General features: G+C 41.9%; 1 protein-coding gene across 1 annotated transcript in view; it reads right to left on the bottom strand.

Moving 5' to 3' along the window:
- chd7 (chromodomain helicase DNA binding protein 7) overlaps window positions 1-17072 on the bottom strand; it is an 88657-nt gene that overhangs the window by 51958 nt on the left and 19627 nt on the right. Inside the window, exons 2-4 of the mRNA XM_028020067.1 lie at window positions 10006-11536; window positions 8124-8458; window positions 267-739 (exon numbers count right to left, since the gene is read on the bottom strand). Coding sequence (XP_027875868.1) covers window positions 267-739; window positions 8124-8458; window positions 10006-11440 — 2243 coding nt within the window. The 5' untranslated portion in view covers window positions 11441-11536. The remainder of the gene's footprint in view (window positions 1-266; window positions 740-8123; window positions 8459-10005; window positions 11537-17072) is intronic.

Raw genomic sequence — 17072 nt, 5'->3', positions numbered from 1 at the left:
AATGCTTGAGAATCTAGGTCGGAATATGTAAATGTTTCTCGTCGCCACAATGTGTGTGCGTGTGCGTGTGTGTACGCTAAAGCCATCTGATCAGCTCAATTCTGGTGATGTAATTAACCCAAATAACCACAACGGAGAGTTAGCTGTGTTTTCTTCAGTACACTTCTGAAAAATTGCATTTTGCTAAATTCTACTGTGTTTCAATTGTTGGGAAAAACAATAAACCACTGGATATTATCTTTATAAGTAATTTCAGGTGTTTCTACCTGGTTTTCTTGGGAGTCTTGGCCTTGGGTGTGGTGCTCTTGGCTTTCTTCTCCTTGGGCTCCTTGGGCTCTTTGGGAGTCTTAGGTGTTTTGGGGGTCTTCGGGGTCTTGGGCTCTTTGGGCTCCTTGCCCTCCGTCTTCTCCTTTGGTTTCTTTTTCCGCTTCTTCTTCTCCTCCGGTGGGGGCAAACTCCCTTCAACAGCTCCTGTGCCAATAAGCTGTTCACTTGCATTGCTTCCTGCTGCAGGAAACTCAGACTTTACGTCTTCATCTCCTCCTTCTCTCGCTTGTTTCTTGCCTCCATCTTCTTTTTCTTCCACCGCTTTAGCTTTCTTTTTCTTCTTCTTTTTTGGCTTGGTCTCCTGATCAGTAGGCTTCTCTGTGCTGATAGGCTGGCTGGGGGCTCCGGCACCAACCGTCGGCCTGTCGGTAACCATCATTGAGGCATCACCTGACAGGTCTGAGGGGGAATGCTGTGCAAGGAAGAGGGGGGGGAAAAAATCACATTTAATAGTTTAGAAACTTTAAATGGCAAAAAAATAAATGATTCACTTGACCATAAAAAGCCAATTTCAGAAAAGACATGCAAATTATAACCGTTTTAAGTGAAAAATTATGAAATGCTCAAAGAAAGTAAGACATAATTGTAAATGCTGGTTTAGCAAAGTTTCATTCACTGATAACTACAAAAAAATATTTATTCTTTCAGACTAAAAATACAGAAATATGAGTTGAAACTGGGTCATTTCGTCTACTTTATATTCTTAGCCTCCATGACATAAATTTGCAATATTAAGTCAGCAAAGCAGTCACTTTGAATTTTGACAAAAATTAAACAATCATGACTGAATACACCATGATAGTCTAACAAATACTCTACCAAGTGTGTCTGCTGATTGGATACCAATATCAAAACATAGAATTTAAATGATTCATTTTCCTTTTCCAGAGAAACTATTGCACCAAACTGTGACAATCTGATCCCAGCCTCCTGCTTTTGTTCTGCTTCAACACCAGTTTGTCAAACCAGCCTGTCAGTCAATACTGATGGATTGAAAGGTGGCGGTTGAGTCCGTCAGTAATGGCAGCCAACAGAGCAGAGGGGTAAAAGGGGATCATCTTTCTATCCATCCATGAGCACGGCTGCCATCTCCTCCCCATCCTCGACTCCCTGTTGCTACAGTTTCCGCCTCCTTCCCCCCTCTGCCCCCCCGCCTCGTCCTCCAGCAGGCTAACCTTAGTAAACAAACTGGCTGACACCTCATTTTTCCTCTCTCCTGTAGACTAATCTCGGTGCTCCTTCTTCCTGCACCTCCTCTTTGCTCCCAAGTAAGCTTTCGGTGACAGGAAACTGGTTACCAGCTGTTGGGAGCCTCTCCAGCTGCCTCTCCTCCCCCCTCCTTCTCTTCTCTCCCTCCCAGCCTCCCTCCCGCTTTCTCTCTCTCCAGCTGCTCAGGGTCCCAGTAGCAGATGGGAAATCAGGCATCATGACACGAATAAATTATCTCCATACTTCAAAAAGGCACAGCGAGGGAGAATGTGTGTGCGCGCGCCGTAGCACAGCCAGAGACACTATGCCTTTGAGAGTCCGTTGGTGTGCATGTATAACACGTGCGCTTTTCTTTTTCCTTTACGCGTGTGTGAGCATCAGCAAGTTTCTCTCTCTACACACACACATACACTATAGTTTATTCACATGGAGGAGAAAAGAGTTGGGATGCCATCGCTGAAAGTTCACTTCCATCAGAAGAATGCTAATGTACACACAACCCCAGAAGTGCTGCAAGGTCACACATCACACAACCCCCCCCACAAACACCTGCTGACACACACGTAAACTGAGCCATTTAGACGCACAAATCTGGGGGAAGGGAGGGTAAACCGGAGGAGTGAGGGATAGAGAAACGGTAGCGGAAAAAGAGAGAGAGAGAGATGGTGAGATGCAGTGCCAAGAGATAAATCTGTCCTCCTGCCAAACTTCTTAGGTAATCAATCACAGGAATGACAATAGAGATGCACGGTGTGTACACAATGGCGTGCACGCACGCACACACACACACACACTGCTGCGTCAGGTTTGGTGTTCTGCAGTATGAATTTAACATGTCGACATTTCAAAGCATCTCCAACCAAAATAGGGCCATTATATCGTCCAAAACAAGTTGAAAAAGAAAGAACTGAAGAAAAGATTCAAACTAAACACCAGAGATGCTAAAGTGTAACTACGGTACGGGTCATGAAAACCATCTATTGTCTAATTATAGACTTTTTTGACATCTGCTGACTTCTGTTTTGTTATATTGCATCTATATTGCTTAAATATTCTGTCAAACAACTTACCTATTTAATAAACCATGTCCAGGGGGAACAAAAGCAAAATAGTTTCAGCTGTAGTCAAAACTTTGCTGCATCTGGGATGATAAAGCAAGCGCATCATTTGGCTATCTTATAAAGTCCAAAGGTCTCCCATTACCATGCCGCCAGGAAATGCTGTACAGCATCAGGTGGACTTTCTCCCTAGCATTAAATACCTTATATATAGTGACGACTGCCATTTATGAAGCTAAAAGCTGTAACAAAAGCTTTCATTGCTCAGATAAAAAAACACTGGCATAAACCAGACTGTCTAATGCTCCAATCTAATGCATCATTTTAAGGAATCCAAACACACATTTGGCTAACAAAGGCCTTTTATAAATGGGATATTTAATTATGTATATTCCGAATTTGCTTTAAAAAGTTAGTTGTGTAGCAAACACCAAGACTAATGTTTGGAAAAAATAATTTCTATTAAAGGACGTTAGGAGGTGTAATGCAAAATCCAACTTTTTAAAAAGATTTATATCATGTTATGTCATTCGCTCAAACACATTCCATTGCTGCTTAGACCAATTCATCCATGTTTTGGGAGTCCTGGAATCTTCTTTGACATCTTTAATGACAACTGCTCATACAAAGCTCCTCTAGACTAGCGGCAGCAGTCTGGCAGAGCAAACACCTGGTGTAACTACTAAGCTCATCATACAAACTGCAACACTTTTAAGAATGGCTATAAACGACATCGACCGCATGGAGAAGTATTGTTGTGTTTACAGGTTAATTACATGATACATTGAATTGGTAGAAACACAAAGGGCAGTTTATCACAAAAAATATATAATTGTTAATATTAATAGTGCTTTGACAGCATCTTCTGCTCACAAGACAAGACAAAATATTAGGATATACAGTATATTGCTTGTTTTTACAAATAAGTTAAAAAAAACACAAATTGTGTATTAAAACCATTTTGTGGAATCATCTAGTATGGATTTTATCATTAAAGGTTTGCTTCATGCTGGTTTGCTACAGCTTCATGCTGATGAGATGCTTGAAAGCAGATGAGCTGATAGGACCCATGTATCATGTATTCATCACACTTTTTTTCTTTATTTGTTGTCCAATAGTACTCACTTATATATTTGCAGTTTTTGCTACAGCGTCTTAAGAGGCAGTAATGCACTGAATTATATGCTTTCTCCTCAATGTAGAAGAAAGAAAAGAGGGAAAAATGTGATTTCTCAGAGTATTTTTGTAGTTCTGTGTTCTTGTTTTCCCCGAGGTATGAAGTATCCTAATGGGTGAACCTAGAAAACCTGTTCTAATTGTATTTAATGAAAATATGCACCGTCACTAGAAACCCAGCAGTATCAGTGGAGCAAATGTAAACCCGTTGAAGTGTGCTCTATTAGTTGATTTAAACTTGAACTGCAAAAAGTGAAAAGAAAACAACAACAGTCATGATCTTACCCCGTAGTTTCTTTGGGGAATGTTTAGTGGCACAATTTGATAGGGAGTATTATCACTGCAGTCAGTGTGGTCTGGGCTGCAAGCAATAACCTAGCAGACGTTAGTGGGCAGATGACACAGGCTTGCCATCCAGGTATAAATTGTTAATTATAACCATCAACTAGAGATGTGAAGGAGGGGACGCCTCACTGAAAATCTCACACACCCCATCATTAAGTTAGATTCATGCACCAAATGTGGGTTAAACACTCTTTAATCCTGGAGAGGACTTATAACGCATACAAGCTTGCAAGCCCTTTAAAGAGTTGTCAGGCACTGCTAGTTACAAGATGTAAAGACGTAGACTGGCTGCAACACTAATTTTGATCATCTACATTTATAGCAAAGTTTAAACTTGATTGGTTGAATGTCTCCGCAATTGTTGTCCTTTCCTTTTTGAAGATTTGACCTCCAAATGTTTTACCAGTCGGAAAAATAAAGTGAGACGTATGTTTACAGAATAAATAGCAATCACAAGCTTCCAATATTTTTTATTAAAACATTATGTGCAGCTCTCCAATATGTATGTTGGGGAGGGGGCGGGGGGAAATAAGGTCCTGGATAAATTCTAGGTAGTACTCCATCCACTTCACTGCATTTCCTGTTCAATACATATTAAAGCTCCCCCCCAGCCTAGCAGGTGATCTAAAATTACTAACAAAAACATGATGAAATTGGAAATTTTGTGTCCAGCTGCTCAAGTGCACCTCATAACAAGATTCAGTTAAAGCGATCTACTGCGGATATTCACAGCGCCATTTATTTTGTTGAACACATTGTTTTAGAAAGAGCAAACATGACATTTAGAGAGAACACACACAGGAGGAGGAATCCAGAGCACAATTTGCTTTAATTTGCTGAAACTCTCAACAAAACTAGCAGAATGAGTAAATTAATTTGAGAAAAACAGAAAATCAGAACAAGATGTGCCTCTACGCAGAAAAGCGTTTGCATGAAGCTGGAGAATCTTAGCGAGCTAAATAGCATAGCAGCTCTCTGACTGTGAGATGAGTATGGGGGGAGGGGCGAGACAAGCATGTTATATGTCAACCGGAGTGCTGCACGCAACATTGTGTGTGTATGTGTGTGCGAGTTGTAGAATAAAGGTCACAGCACAGCATTCTGCCGGAGCTGTGACCTTGAGATGCTGACGAAGGCCCGCGTGCGTGTGTGCGCGTGCGTTTGTAATAACCATGCTTAGTGAACAGATGGAGCTTAGAGTACCAGACATGCAGTCATCATGACTGACTGACTGACTGACCGACCAGCTTGGTGTGTGTGTGTGTGTGTGTAGCTCTTTCTAACAAGTGCATCATGAGATGAACTCCCTTTCTGTGCCACACACACCTCCTCCTAAACTCCTCTAGTGAGGCTCTCCTTTTTCTCAAGGCAATTCACCATCCTATTCTGGACCAAACCATCAATGCTTGTGTATGTGTGTATCAACAGGGGAAGCGGGGGCCGGCAGCTTAAGTCGGGACGGAGCACGCGGCGCGCCCAGGCGAGAAGTGGGGCTCACCAGTCAACCTGGCATCTAGGTCAGGAGTCCTGGATAAATTAAGTGTGACGGCTGAAATGTCAACCACGGAACGCGGCAAACGCCGTCTTGGAGATGGGGAGCGCTAGGCGAGGGTAGGGAAGCAGACGGAAGAGAAAGAGGGGACTAGCTCTGTGTTTGTGTGGCCACAGGGCTGCTATTGTGCATGAATGGGTCAGTGGAGAAAGGGGGCTTTGAGCAACAAAACAAGCTAATGGAAGGCGAGGGGCACGTGACGTAGGCGACTCCAACACACAAATGTGACTATTGGAAATGAGAACTTCTCCCCACCAGCCCTCCTCTCTTTTGCTAAGGATCCTGTGCTCCTCATCACATGCATTTGTGTCTTCCCAAAATATTTTCCCCATGGAAGTGAATCTGTCAGATTCTGCATGTTTCGACAATTCAAATGTAAGACTTCTTAAGACCATTATGAATAAAATTCAAGACCGATATCTCCTCAGAAATGTACAAATGTCATCCAGCCAACTGGCGATATATTTGATCTTTCCCACGCAAAAAGGTTAGACGGCTAATGAGGTATGTTAGCAGCTAGTTAGCGGTAGCTTCAGCCCTCTTGAGTCACAGAATGCAATGAGTGTGACTCAAACTTTTGCCTGACAGAAAAGTCCCACGAGTGAACAAACTCCCATATAATACATCAGATTAAATAGTCTTCTATTGACAAAATTTAAGGATCTTTTGCTGCAATACATAAATAAATTAAAAAAAAGGAGGTGGTGAGTTTGTTTGGGTTTTTTTTGCCAAAATGACTTTTTTTTTGCAATAAATGTCTTAGGACATCATTTTAGGAAGGTGATACTATTTGGCAAAGCTGCTCTTTCAAAATGGATTTAAGACATTTTAAGGCCTTAATTTAGACACATGAATTTAAGACCCGTTGAAGACTTTTGGAGGATTTGGGACCCCGTGTCTCTGAAGTTTCTATTTCACCAAGTGTGCATATTTCAAAGTGACGTCCAAAATCTGGGCTGTTTATGGAAACTAGAACTAATGGTGAGATGATTGCATTCCTCCTGCGAAAATATGTTGCCTCTTCAACAACTTAATACATATGAGATGAACTACAGCTATTATAGGATGTAAATCTGTTAAAACTGCAGGTTTACAGTGAAAACAATGAAGTCAGACCAACAGCATTAACAGGATTCCTTGGTAGCAGTTGTGATTTAAATGCTAAAGAAGATCGCTACAGACTGAGAAAATGGGAAATCTTAATGCCATTTTCAATGTACGGAAGAGAGAAAAATGGGCTCCTGTTGAGATAAAATGCTGCTTTTCGGTAATGTAAGTTTAACTGTGTTTATGTTGAATACATAAATACACCAAGGTTAACTGCTTCTTTAAAGTATTTGAATGTAATTTCCTTAAAACTGTCATATTTAACATAAGTTACTGTGTTTGCAGGTTGGTAGAAAAAAAAAACACACCAAATAATGCTTTTACATAATTTGAAGTTATTTCATATTGAAATATGAATATTCAACGAGGTTAAACAGGGAGAAGGCTCATTTACACCCTTTGTATGAAGATACGAAAAGTACTAGCACTTTGATCTGCCTTGTTGCTGAAAAAGTACTATATAAATAAAATTATTATTCTACTACCATCACTCAACCAGAGCAGTAGTCTGGGATACATTTCTACTACTGGCCCTGGTTCCTGTAGGAGGAGAATGCCGCCAAAAAGCTGCCCTGGTTCCTGGAGAAGATTCCAGCAGTGAAATCAAGTTGTATCACTCTTTCACCTCAGTTTCACAGCCAATTTTACAACCTTCTAAAATCTTACCAGACATTTATTTTATCTTATAAACCATCTGCCTTTTCTGCCCATCTCTCTGTACTTCTCACTACACAGCATTAGGTCAGTGATGATATCCCTGAAGTGGATAAGACAAACAGTGAGAAAGACAGACAAGTGGAGAGAGAGCGGAAAGAGAGGAGACGAGGAAGGGGGGGAGACAGGAAGGGAGGTTTCCTCTATAGAAGGTGGGGAGGGGGGAGAGTGGGACCAAGAGCGAGGAGAGATTATTCTGGTGGCGCCTCTGTGCGCGTGCCTGTGTGCATGTGTGTGTGTTGCACACGTGTCTCAGGATATGCAGCTCACAGGAAGCAAACAGCTGCAAGAATCCATTCCCCCCCTCCCCATACACACACACGGAAATACAACCACACACAGGGCAGACACCGGCACACACAAAGGGCAAAAACACACACAAAACCCCAATGATCCAGTACCCGATACACCGCTGCGTTCTCAAATGTCATGTACACACACACACACACGTTTATGAACATGCGCACACACTTCCCTTAGACTCCAAAAACATACACACAATTTCCCCACCCACATGAAAAATAAACATTCACATGAAAAACACCCACACACAAAAACAAATGCGCATAGTCTTGATCTCTCTCACACTCGCAGCTTCGCTACCACATCAAAGTGTTCGTTTGATGGAGACTCACCTGTATGTGAGGCACTTTCTGTGGGGTAAGAGGGGGTGAGGAGAGTGGGTGGGGGGCAGATGGCTGAGGTGCCCATGGGTGGGAGGCCTGGCTGGGAGGAGGGGGCGTGCTTTGCAGGTGGTGGGGGTGTGGGGGCAGATGCGTGTGCTGCGTCTGAGTGTTCTGGGCAGGTGGAGCTAAGCCCTGGTTAGGGGCAGGGGCTCCGTGTTGACCAATAGGCGGACCCTGGAACCCCATAGGAGCAGACGGCATGGGCTGCCCACCTCGAGAGGCCTGCTGCTGGGCCTGGAGCAGACGCTGGTCCACCCCCTGGCTGACTGAGGCTTCGTGAGGCCCTGGAAAGAGAAACCAAAGATGAAGGATTATTATAGTGGTGACAGCAATACAGTTATAGGAGTTCCTCAGGGCTCAGTCTTAGTACCACTCCCATTTATTACCTCGCAACAGGAATGGTTCCAGTAAACGTTTCATTTTTATTCTGATGACACAGATAACCTTTGGACAGAGTCCATACAAAATCTGGGTCATATTCTTTCACTGTTTTTTAGATTTTAAATGTTGAATTTGTCTCCTACTGCAAATTTCTGGGCTTTCTTCAGACTTGATGGTACAAGATTTACTTCTTTGCTGGCTTTGGTGATACAATTAAAGACTCACAAAGTTTTGAGATTTAAGCCATTGTTGGACTGTTTTGTCAACTTGCATAACGAGGCATTGATACATTGCAATATATCAATCCCTTTCAAATAATCAATCTGCATTAATCAAAAAGTCAAAATAAGGTTAAAATCTGTGGTCCCAAGATGTTCTCTTGGTCCATTAAAATAAAAACCCTTGTTTATGGGGAAAAAAAAAAAAAAAATTATTTTAAGACTTCGTATCCCAGTAGAAACTTGGCCTTTTTTCTTGTTGCAGCTACATTTAAACCTTTACTTGTTACAATGTAGTTTATATGCATCTTTCATCTTAAAACCACCATTATATATCATGGAGGTTTAAGATTCATCACAAATTTCAACAGACACAAACATCACTATAGATTTGTGTTGGATGGTTAGACTTATCCATTCATATTTTAATCTGCAAGGCCATTTTGGGTCACCAACCTTCACAACTTTAGTTTTTTCAGTTGAACACTCATCTAGACATTTCAGAGGGTTACAGTCATTGGCTCAAACATGTTTTCTTGGTTTCTGCACCAAAGTGCCATGAAGAGCTAGGTTACCCTCACAGAATGGCCTGAAAATGAAGGCTATTGTCTCTTTTTGAGCATTTTTAAAGGACCTCTGAGTGACTGAGGCACCAAAGTTTGTCTGTAAAGGACAGACTTTTTTTTTTCCTCTTGTAAAGCAGGTTTTATGTGTGTATGGTCAGAATGTAATTCGTCCTGTCTTGGTCTTTTCTCCCTTATGTCCTGGAACGGACACATATATAAAAAGAAAATTATATATTTCAATGACTTAAAAATATAACCAGTTAAAGTATCTGCAAAGAATATAGGAAACATTTGGAAAAAGTTGGAAGAAAACATGCAAAATCTTGTAAAATTTCTACAAGCCTCATCTTTGATCCTAAGCAAGATCCCACAACTCCCCAAAATATAGCACCTTCTGACTCTTTGATCAGAGCACTGAGCTTTGGAAAAAAAATTAAAAAAGTTAATCCATTAAATCTGTGCGTTGTTTCTAAAGATACCAGCAATGTTTCCTTATTTCCACCGCCTTAACAAAATGAACGTGAACAGAAACTCTCACCGGAACCAACATGGTGCCAAATGTTCTCAACCATCTGTTTAATAAAAAGAAACTTCACCAGCCTTGTTTTGTATTTAGACTCTACAGTTGGTGCATGAGTGTAAATATGAAGTTTGGCGGCTGCTTACCTTGTGGTTGCTGGAGCCGAGTCGGCCCGATTTGTGGTCCACGCTGAGGCCCCATGCCAGGATAAATTTGCCCTGCACTGGGAGGCATGTTGTGGGGATGCTGGTGTTGTGGGTGTGCTGCAGATAGGGAGGTCTGGGGAGTTCTCTGTGCATGGGCCATAGCGCTGGGCGGAGAATGCATTGCTGTGTATCCTGCGACATCCGGAGGCCCGGCTAGTCCTGCGCTGGGGGGTCTTCCTTGCTGGGGAGGAGGAGTTGGGGTTCCCAGAACCCGCATTGGGGACATAGACGACGGGGAGGGGTAAGATCCCTGAGCTGGGGCGGTAAGGTGGGATTGGGATTGGTTTGGAGGTTGGGGAAGATTCGGGGGGTGGTTTAGGGGATGCATAGGCTGGCCTTGCTGCCCTGCCTGCTGCTGCATTGAGGCAGAGTGGGGTTGGTGGGGTGGAACAGAGGGGTATCGTTGTCCCTGTTGCCCCGGTGCTGAGCTCACTCCCTGGTTGAACCTCTGGCCCAGCTGCCCTGGTCCCATGGCCTGGCTGGCGTTAGCGCTGACGTTAGCATTAGCCCCCTGGCCCATCCCAGGCCCCATGGCAGCATATTGGGGCTGATAGCCAGGGTACTGAGCACCCCCGAATGGCGGCATGCCCTGTTGGTGCTGGTGTGGAGGTTGTCTAGAAGGGGAGTGTGGGTATCGAGGTGCGTGGCCCATGTTGGGATAGTTCTGGGGCTGCGGCTGAGGCTGTCTCATCTGGACCCCCCCCATCCCAACATGTCCTAAGTAGTGAGATGGGTCCTGAGCTGGAACGGGGGCCATGCTCTGTGAAGGGTAGTGTTGATTCATGCGCGCTGCACCGGATGTAGGAGGACCTTGCATGCCAGCGTAGTTGCCTTGAGACATTTGGTAGCTTCCCATCTGGTTGGGACCAGCCCCTGATGGTGCTGAAGCCTGCTGATACACAGATCTGCTCTGCTGCTGTGGGCCCCAAACTCCGCCCCCGCCTCCTCCTGCTGCCCCAGCATCACCCTGGTACCCGTGGTGAGTGTTGCTAGAGTTAGCTGGGGTGTTGTGGTAGTGGGAGGTCATGCCGTTCATGGCCGTGTTCACAGTCGGCGAGCCCTGGCTGGGACCGTTCTGGGCCATCATCCGTCCTCCGGGGGCACCCGCTTGATCGTAGCCTGTATACGGGCTGTGCTCATACATCTGCCCCAGTTTGGACTGCCCCGGTCCGGTCCCAGTGCCGTGAAGCATCCCTTGGTGGTAAGCCCTGGTTCCCTGGTGCTCGTGGTTCAGAGATGGGTTTGTGGGTGGGGCGAGTGGGTTGGCTGGGCCAGCCGCTGACTGCTGGGGGAAGCAGTCTCCCAAACTATCCAATTCGTCTGAGAACAACCCTGCATCGTCACCAAAGAGGCTCAACATCCCTGGGTCCGCCATGGCTGGGTGGTGGGCCCACAGATGGGAGGTGTGCTGTGAAGTGAAGAGCTAACCACTAATTTGAAGTGTTCCACTCCATCGTCCTCATTAAGGTTCCTGGAGAAACAGAAAAAGAAAATAAGACGTTAGTGGAAATATTCATAACAGCAAAGAGCAGCTGTAGGTTTTCGCTTTGTGTGTTTTAGTATTCCACCTGCAGATTACCAATCACAGCCCATCAAAGGAAATCCAGCCATTTCCTTTGGTCTGATCTTTCACAGACTGATAAAATCATTTTTTGGTAAATATTGCTACTTGCCAAAAGGTTTGGAACATGATTAAAGTGATCTTAAATAAAATCAAATCATGTTTTAAATTTAAATTTAAAATTGACAATGTAGCATTTCTCTAAAGGACTTTCCTTACATGAAACCAAACATGAAGTTGCAGTATTCAGGTTCTATTCTCCTCAAATTTTCAACAAACTCCCAGAAAACTGCAAAAACAGCCAAAAACACTGAGCTCCTTTAAAAAAAAAGTTTAGAGTTGCCTTCGATTCATAATAACAGGATTCATAGCAACAGGTACAACAATATATTTGATGATGATTTGACAAAATGCAATGTTCATTGCTTCTTTCATAATTTGTTGAAGTATTATGTTTTTATGGCGTAAAGTACTCTGAACTGTCTTATTGCTAAAATGTATACTAATAAAGTTCACTTATGAGGTATTTTAAAGAATTCACTCTGAACACTTTCTAATTTTTCGAACCCTAGAAGTTTCAAAGATGACCAAACAACCTTAAAGAAAAACTTAATTATATGTAACCACAACAACAGGGGGAAAGAGATGGAAAAAAGAAATATATATATATATAACCTCCACACCAGAAGAGAGACTCATTTCGCATTAGCGTCCCCGCACCCTGCCCCCCAAACTCCAATTCACAACTAAACAAAGGAACTTCTTTTCTTTGCTAACACACACTTGGAGTCACCAAGTGTGTGTGTTTCTTTTTTATCAGTGTGCGTTAGAACAAAGGGCCGAGCAGATGCAGCTCTGTTTGAACAGCAGCAGCTGCCATCCAGCTAGGAATCAGCCAGCCACCGGGGCAGACAGACTTTACGTAAACCAGTCAGTCACTATTTAGCTACTCGCATGGCAGCCCATTCAATAACTATTCAGGCAGATGTTTCAAGACAACAGAGCTAACCACCTGCTTGCTTTTTTTTTTTTTTTAAGTTTAAGACCCCCACTTCTCCTAGAAAGCAAACAGGGAAACGCACTCAGGACATATACGTTGGTGAAAAATAAGCCGTGTTAAAATTAGAACGACCAGTATGAATTTAATTGTCATCCTACTGATTCGGTAGCCCACGCAACATCCCATTCTGCGTGAGCGAGAGGGCGAGGGTAGGTGGATTGAAACATGCATCAGTGAGTTTGAGTAGTAGAGAGCAGGACAAGGAGGAGGTGGGGGGAGGTTTGCTTGTTGCTTCTATGCGGTGCAAAAACAACACCCAAGCCAACTTGTACCGCTGCTACGGTTTCCCTCCCCCTTGCACCTCGTTTCTTTCTTCCTCCACAAATCTTCCCTCCCACCCACCATTTTTTTCCCCTCAGCCACTTATGGGTTCATTACAGAGCGCAGCAGGTATCAGGGACCAAACCCTCATTATTTCCCCAAACAGAGTGGGCAAACATTAGTAAAGTTTCCCTTATCGATAAATATAATGTGCCTGAATGTAATTATGCCCCCGTACAAAATCCATTCTCTCACATTATGTGTTGCAGCAGCACAGAGTTATTCTGAGGTAGCTGTTTTAGAGAAGTGCTAGCAGAAAGCTAACAACTAAGCTTGTCTCTCATGTCTGCTGACATATTTTAATGTTTGAATTGGCCAAAAATAAAAAGGTGCTCAATAACAATGCAAAATCTCTCAAATTCCTAAGAAGACAAAGGAAGAAACTTGATGCTATTAAATTTTTAAGTAGTGTCACTATTTCAATAAGGCTTGAAATTTATTAGAAGGCGGTTAATCTAACTAAGTCAGACACACATTTGAGTACCTTTATTCTTTCAACTCATTTAAACGTTCAAACAGGCTAATTCAGTAAGCTACATTACATCAGCCTGAGATGTCAGAGCTAAAAAAAAAAGAAGAAAAAAAAGGATTCTCCTTGAGGATTTTACAGTGCCAGGTATGAGCTTTTACTTCTGTTGTGTAAACAGAATGAACAAGTCTTTTCCAGCATTACTTCATGAACCCAAAACAATCTACCACAACAAGTCCCGTTTGATTTTATATGCACAGTAACTGAAAGATATCCAAAGACACGCACAGATATCATATATTGACATTGCTTCAAAAGAAAGCTTCACTAACCCGAATGCATAAGTCCTTTCCAAATTCTGAAGTGTAGTAAATCCAACATTCAACAAGTTTTATTTTGCCTGGAAGAAGAGGAGCTCAATCTGGCAGAAATAAAAACCAAGAGTCATATATGTCGTTGATTTTAGTTTTTGTGAAATGCTTTCCAACATGTGGCAGTATCAGGTTAAGTTGAACCGAATATTTTTTTCTTATGTGTGCACAAAATGATAGTTAGGAAAAGAATGGAGGAGGGCTGGGAAGTGGCCCGTACCAGTTTTATCTCCATATTCATTTCATGAAATTATGGACACCAGACAATAGTGTTTACAGTAACTTAGGAAATGCTACTGCAAAATTAATGTGCACAATATCAATATCACAAAGGAATATTTAGGCGCAGGATTTGGATGTCAACAACATATCAAGTGCCTAGCATTCCGACTCTGCACTTCAATGCTATTTCTGGTTCAACCATAAAACCAAAATACATAATGTAGATGATGGTGAGTGGGATGCTAAAGCTCACAGAAAGTGATGGGATCAAATAGATGGAGAATGTGCGTTAATTGGAACCAATATTGACATGGCAAGATAATATCACAACTGTACATTGTACAAATAGCACAATATAGATGTTAATGTTTCTAGGCTCAAATGATTTTGTCCAAAATGAACATTTTTCTCCAAGATCCAGGTTGCAGAGTTCTGCAGCTTTTATAGCTTACCAGAGACATTTCTACAGATAAAAATACAACCATAAAGTAATTACAATGCATCTATTTAATAAACAAGAGAAATGGTTCTTATGTTTTAGATCACTCAGCCAAAATAAAAAAAGAAACATTGTAGAGTGTTGATTCCCAACACTGCTCCTCATGAACCACTGTCCTGGAAGTTTTTGATGTCTCCTCACACACCTGACTTAAATGAATGGGTGATTAACAGGCTTCTGCTTCACTTCAATAGTCATGCTATCATTTGAATATGGTGAGGTAGAATAAGGATACATCTAACATGAAGGGTAGTGGTCACCGACAACCAGGCCTGGGAAACACTCTGGTACCAAAGTTGACAAAGTTATGGTGATAGTAGCCTCTTCCACAAAACATTTCTATCAAATCTCTCAATACAGAGACATTCCACAAAGCTGTGAGTTTTGAAAAATGAAGCTGGCAGTTTTTGGTGGATATATCGTCATTGCTGCATTAGCGTGAAGTACTGATGCCATAAAGGACTATTTGGAGCATGACAATTGTTGGATAATATATGACCTTGTATTTCACATAATGTAATATTTAGCGAGGTTGGACAGAGTATCATGTCAGCAAAGACTCACAATGAACAGTAATGATGGCATTGTCCAAAATGCTAAAAGTCACAGAGTGATTATCATCAGTCTGAGCCCTGGATGACGGAGTGTCACGTGGCATAGATGTTGGTGGACAAACTCAGTTTAGCCGTCCCGTTACTGCCTGAGCAGGAGCTTCGAATTTTGATGATGTATCTCACATTCTTGCCATTCTCATCTGAAATGATATTCGAGTCTTGTTTTTAATTTTAATGTTAGCTAGTTGACCAAACACGTCATCATTGCTACATCACCCCTTCGACCCACAAAACTGAATTGCCCAAATACAAGTCAGCTGATATGGGTTAAGTTATTTTCCTCCCCTCCCCAGCCCCCGATTCCAAGAAAGACAAAATAAAGCAAATTCCATGTGGCTCATGAAGAAGTAACATATCTTGCAATATATCGAAATAGGATTAATTAAAATTAATGCAATTGGGGCCCTGTGTGTTGTAGAGGTAAGAAAGGTGTATCACATACAGAGGCTATAGTGTCTTCCCCCTTCTTTTCTCAGAAAAATGCCACTGATCATATACTTGCACAATATAATATTCATCATTTTACTTCATTCGTGATATTGGGCCTCGATTTGCTTAACAGATTACCAACAGAAAAAGTAACCCAACACAACATGGTGATCCATCAGTCACAATATGTTCCTGTACTGAGGCCACCGTCTCAGGTATGTGGGAAGTTTCTCATTGCTGAGTCATCAGGTTGACTCCAGAATTGTTCCAACAGACCTCAATAACGAAGGGCTTCTTCTGTATAGGTATTCCATCTATGCTTTGGGCTCATAGTGCTGGGTCAAATGCTCAGCTGGGAGAAACACTTCAGATTTGAGACAGACACTAACAGGTTTGTTAAGGTCTTTGTACAAGGACAGATTCAATCACTGAATAATTACATACATTTTTAACCTGGTTATGACATTAGACTAACAGACACTTATTTCTAAAGCCATTATTTAAAGTGGAAAATAATTTTTCAAAACTATATAATCATACTGTTTAGGGTAATAAGAAGAGTTGATTGCATGGAAAGTATAATAATAAATAAGGTTGTAAATAGAGAAACTCTGTTCAAAGACTAAAAACATACAAAGCGGATCAACTTTACTTTCACCTCAACAACAAACCACGAGACTAGAGATTCAACATTTGAATAAAGTCCTATCTTCAACATGAACTAAATTCACAAACCAGTTCCTACATGTTTAGCATAGAATCAGAGTAAAGACAGACTTAATTACTTTAAAATGAGTCAAGATATAGGTATGGGCTTGCTGGGTTTGTACAAAAAAAATTAAGCAAAAACTGGAGAATTTGAGCAAAATATGAAGCTATGAACCTTTTTAAAAAGTAAATTAGTGCAAAAGCCTTGGTAGAAAATTTTCAGAGATCTAATCTGCAGAAGTGAGCTTGACTGCTTGATCACAAATGTAACAACATCAACCTTCGCAGACTAAGGAGATCTAAATAAGTAAGTACACCGTCTTAGATTTTTCCCTGCCATGACTGTGTAATTCCCCCTTTTTGATGAATAAGATTCTCTGCTGGTCATTTGCACCCATGTGTAGCATGGTGGTTCCCATCATGCAAACAATGGCAAGGCTTCAGCAAGATCTACACAATCAGTGCTGGTTAAAGTGTAGTGAAAGCAGAAATGCTGCCTTATCAAGATTCAAATAAGCTGCCTACCGAAAATATAACAATCACAAATGTAATGGACAATAATGATATAACTCAACAGTTTAATTTCATACAAAGCTGAAGAAAAAATTAAACCCAAAAGGTGTCATTCGAGATTTCTTTTGGAGAGACTAACTTTCTATCGTGAATTACAGTACTTGCAAGGTGAGTAGCAGCACAGTGAACCCTTAATGAAAACTATTTCCTTAAAATTTTATCTAAAACAAATTTAAGTCT

The sequence above is a fragment of the Xiphophorus couchianus genome, chromosome 6, assembly GCF_001444195.1.
Source record: "Xiphophorus couchianus chromosome 6, X_couchianus-1.0, whole genome shotgun sequence".
NCBI lineage: Eukaryota > Metazoa > Chordata > Actinopteri > Cyprinodontiformes > Poeciliidae > Xiphophorus > Xiphophorus couchianus.
This window is presented reverse-complemented; position numbering and strand designations above follow the sequence as displayed.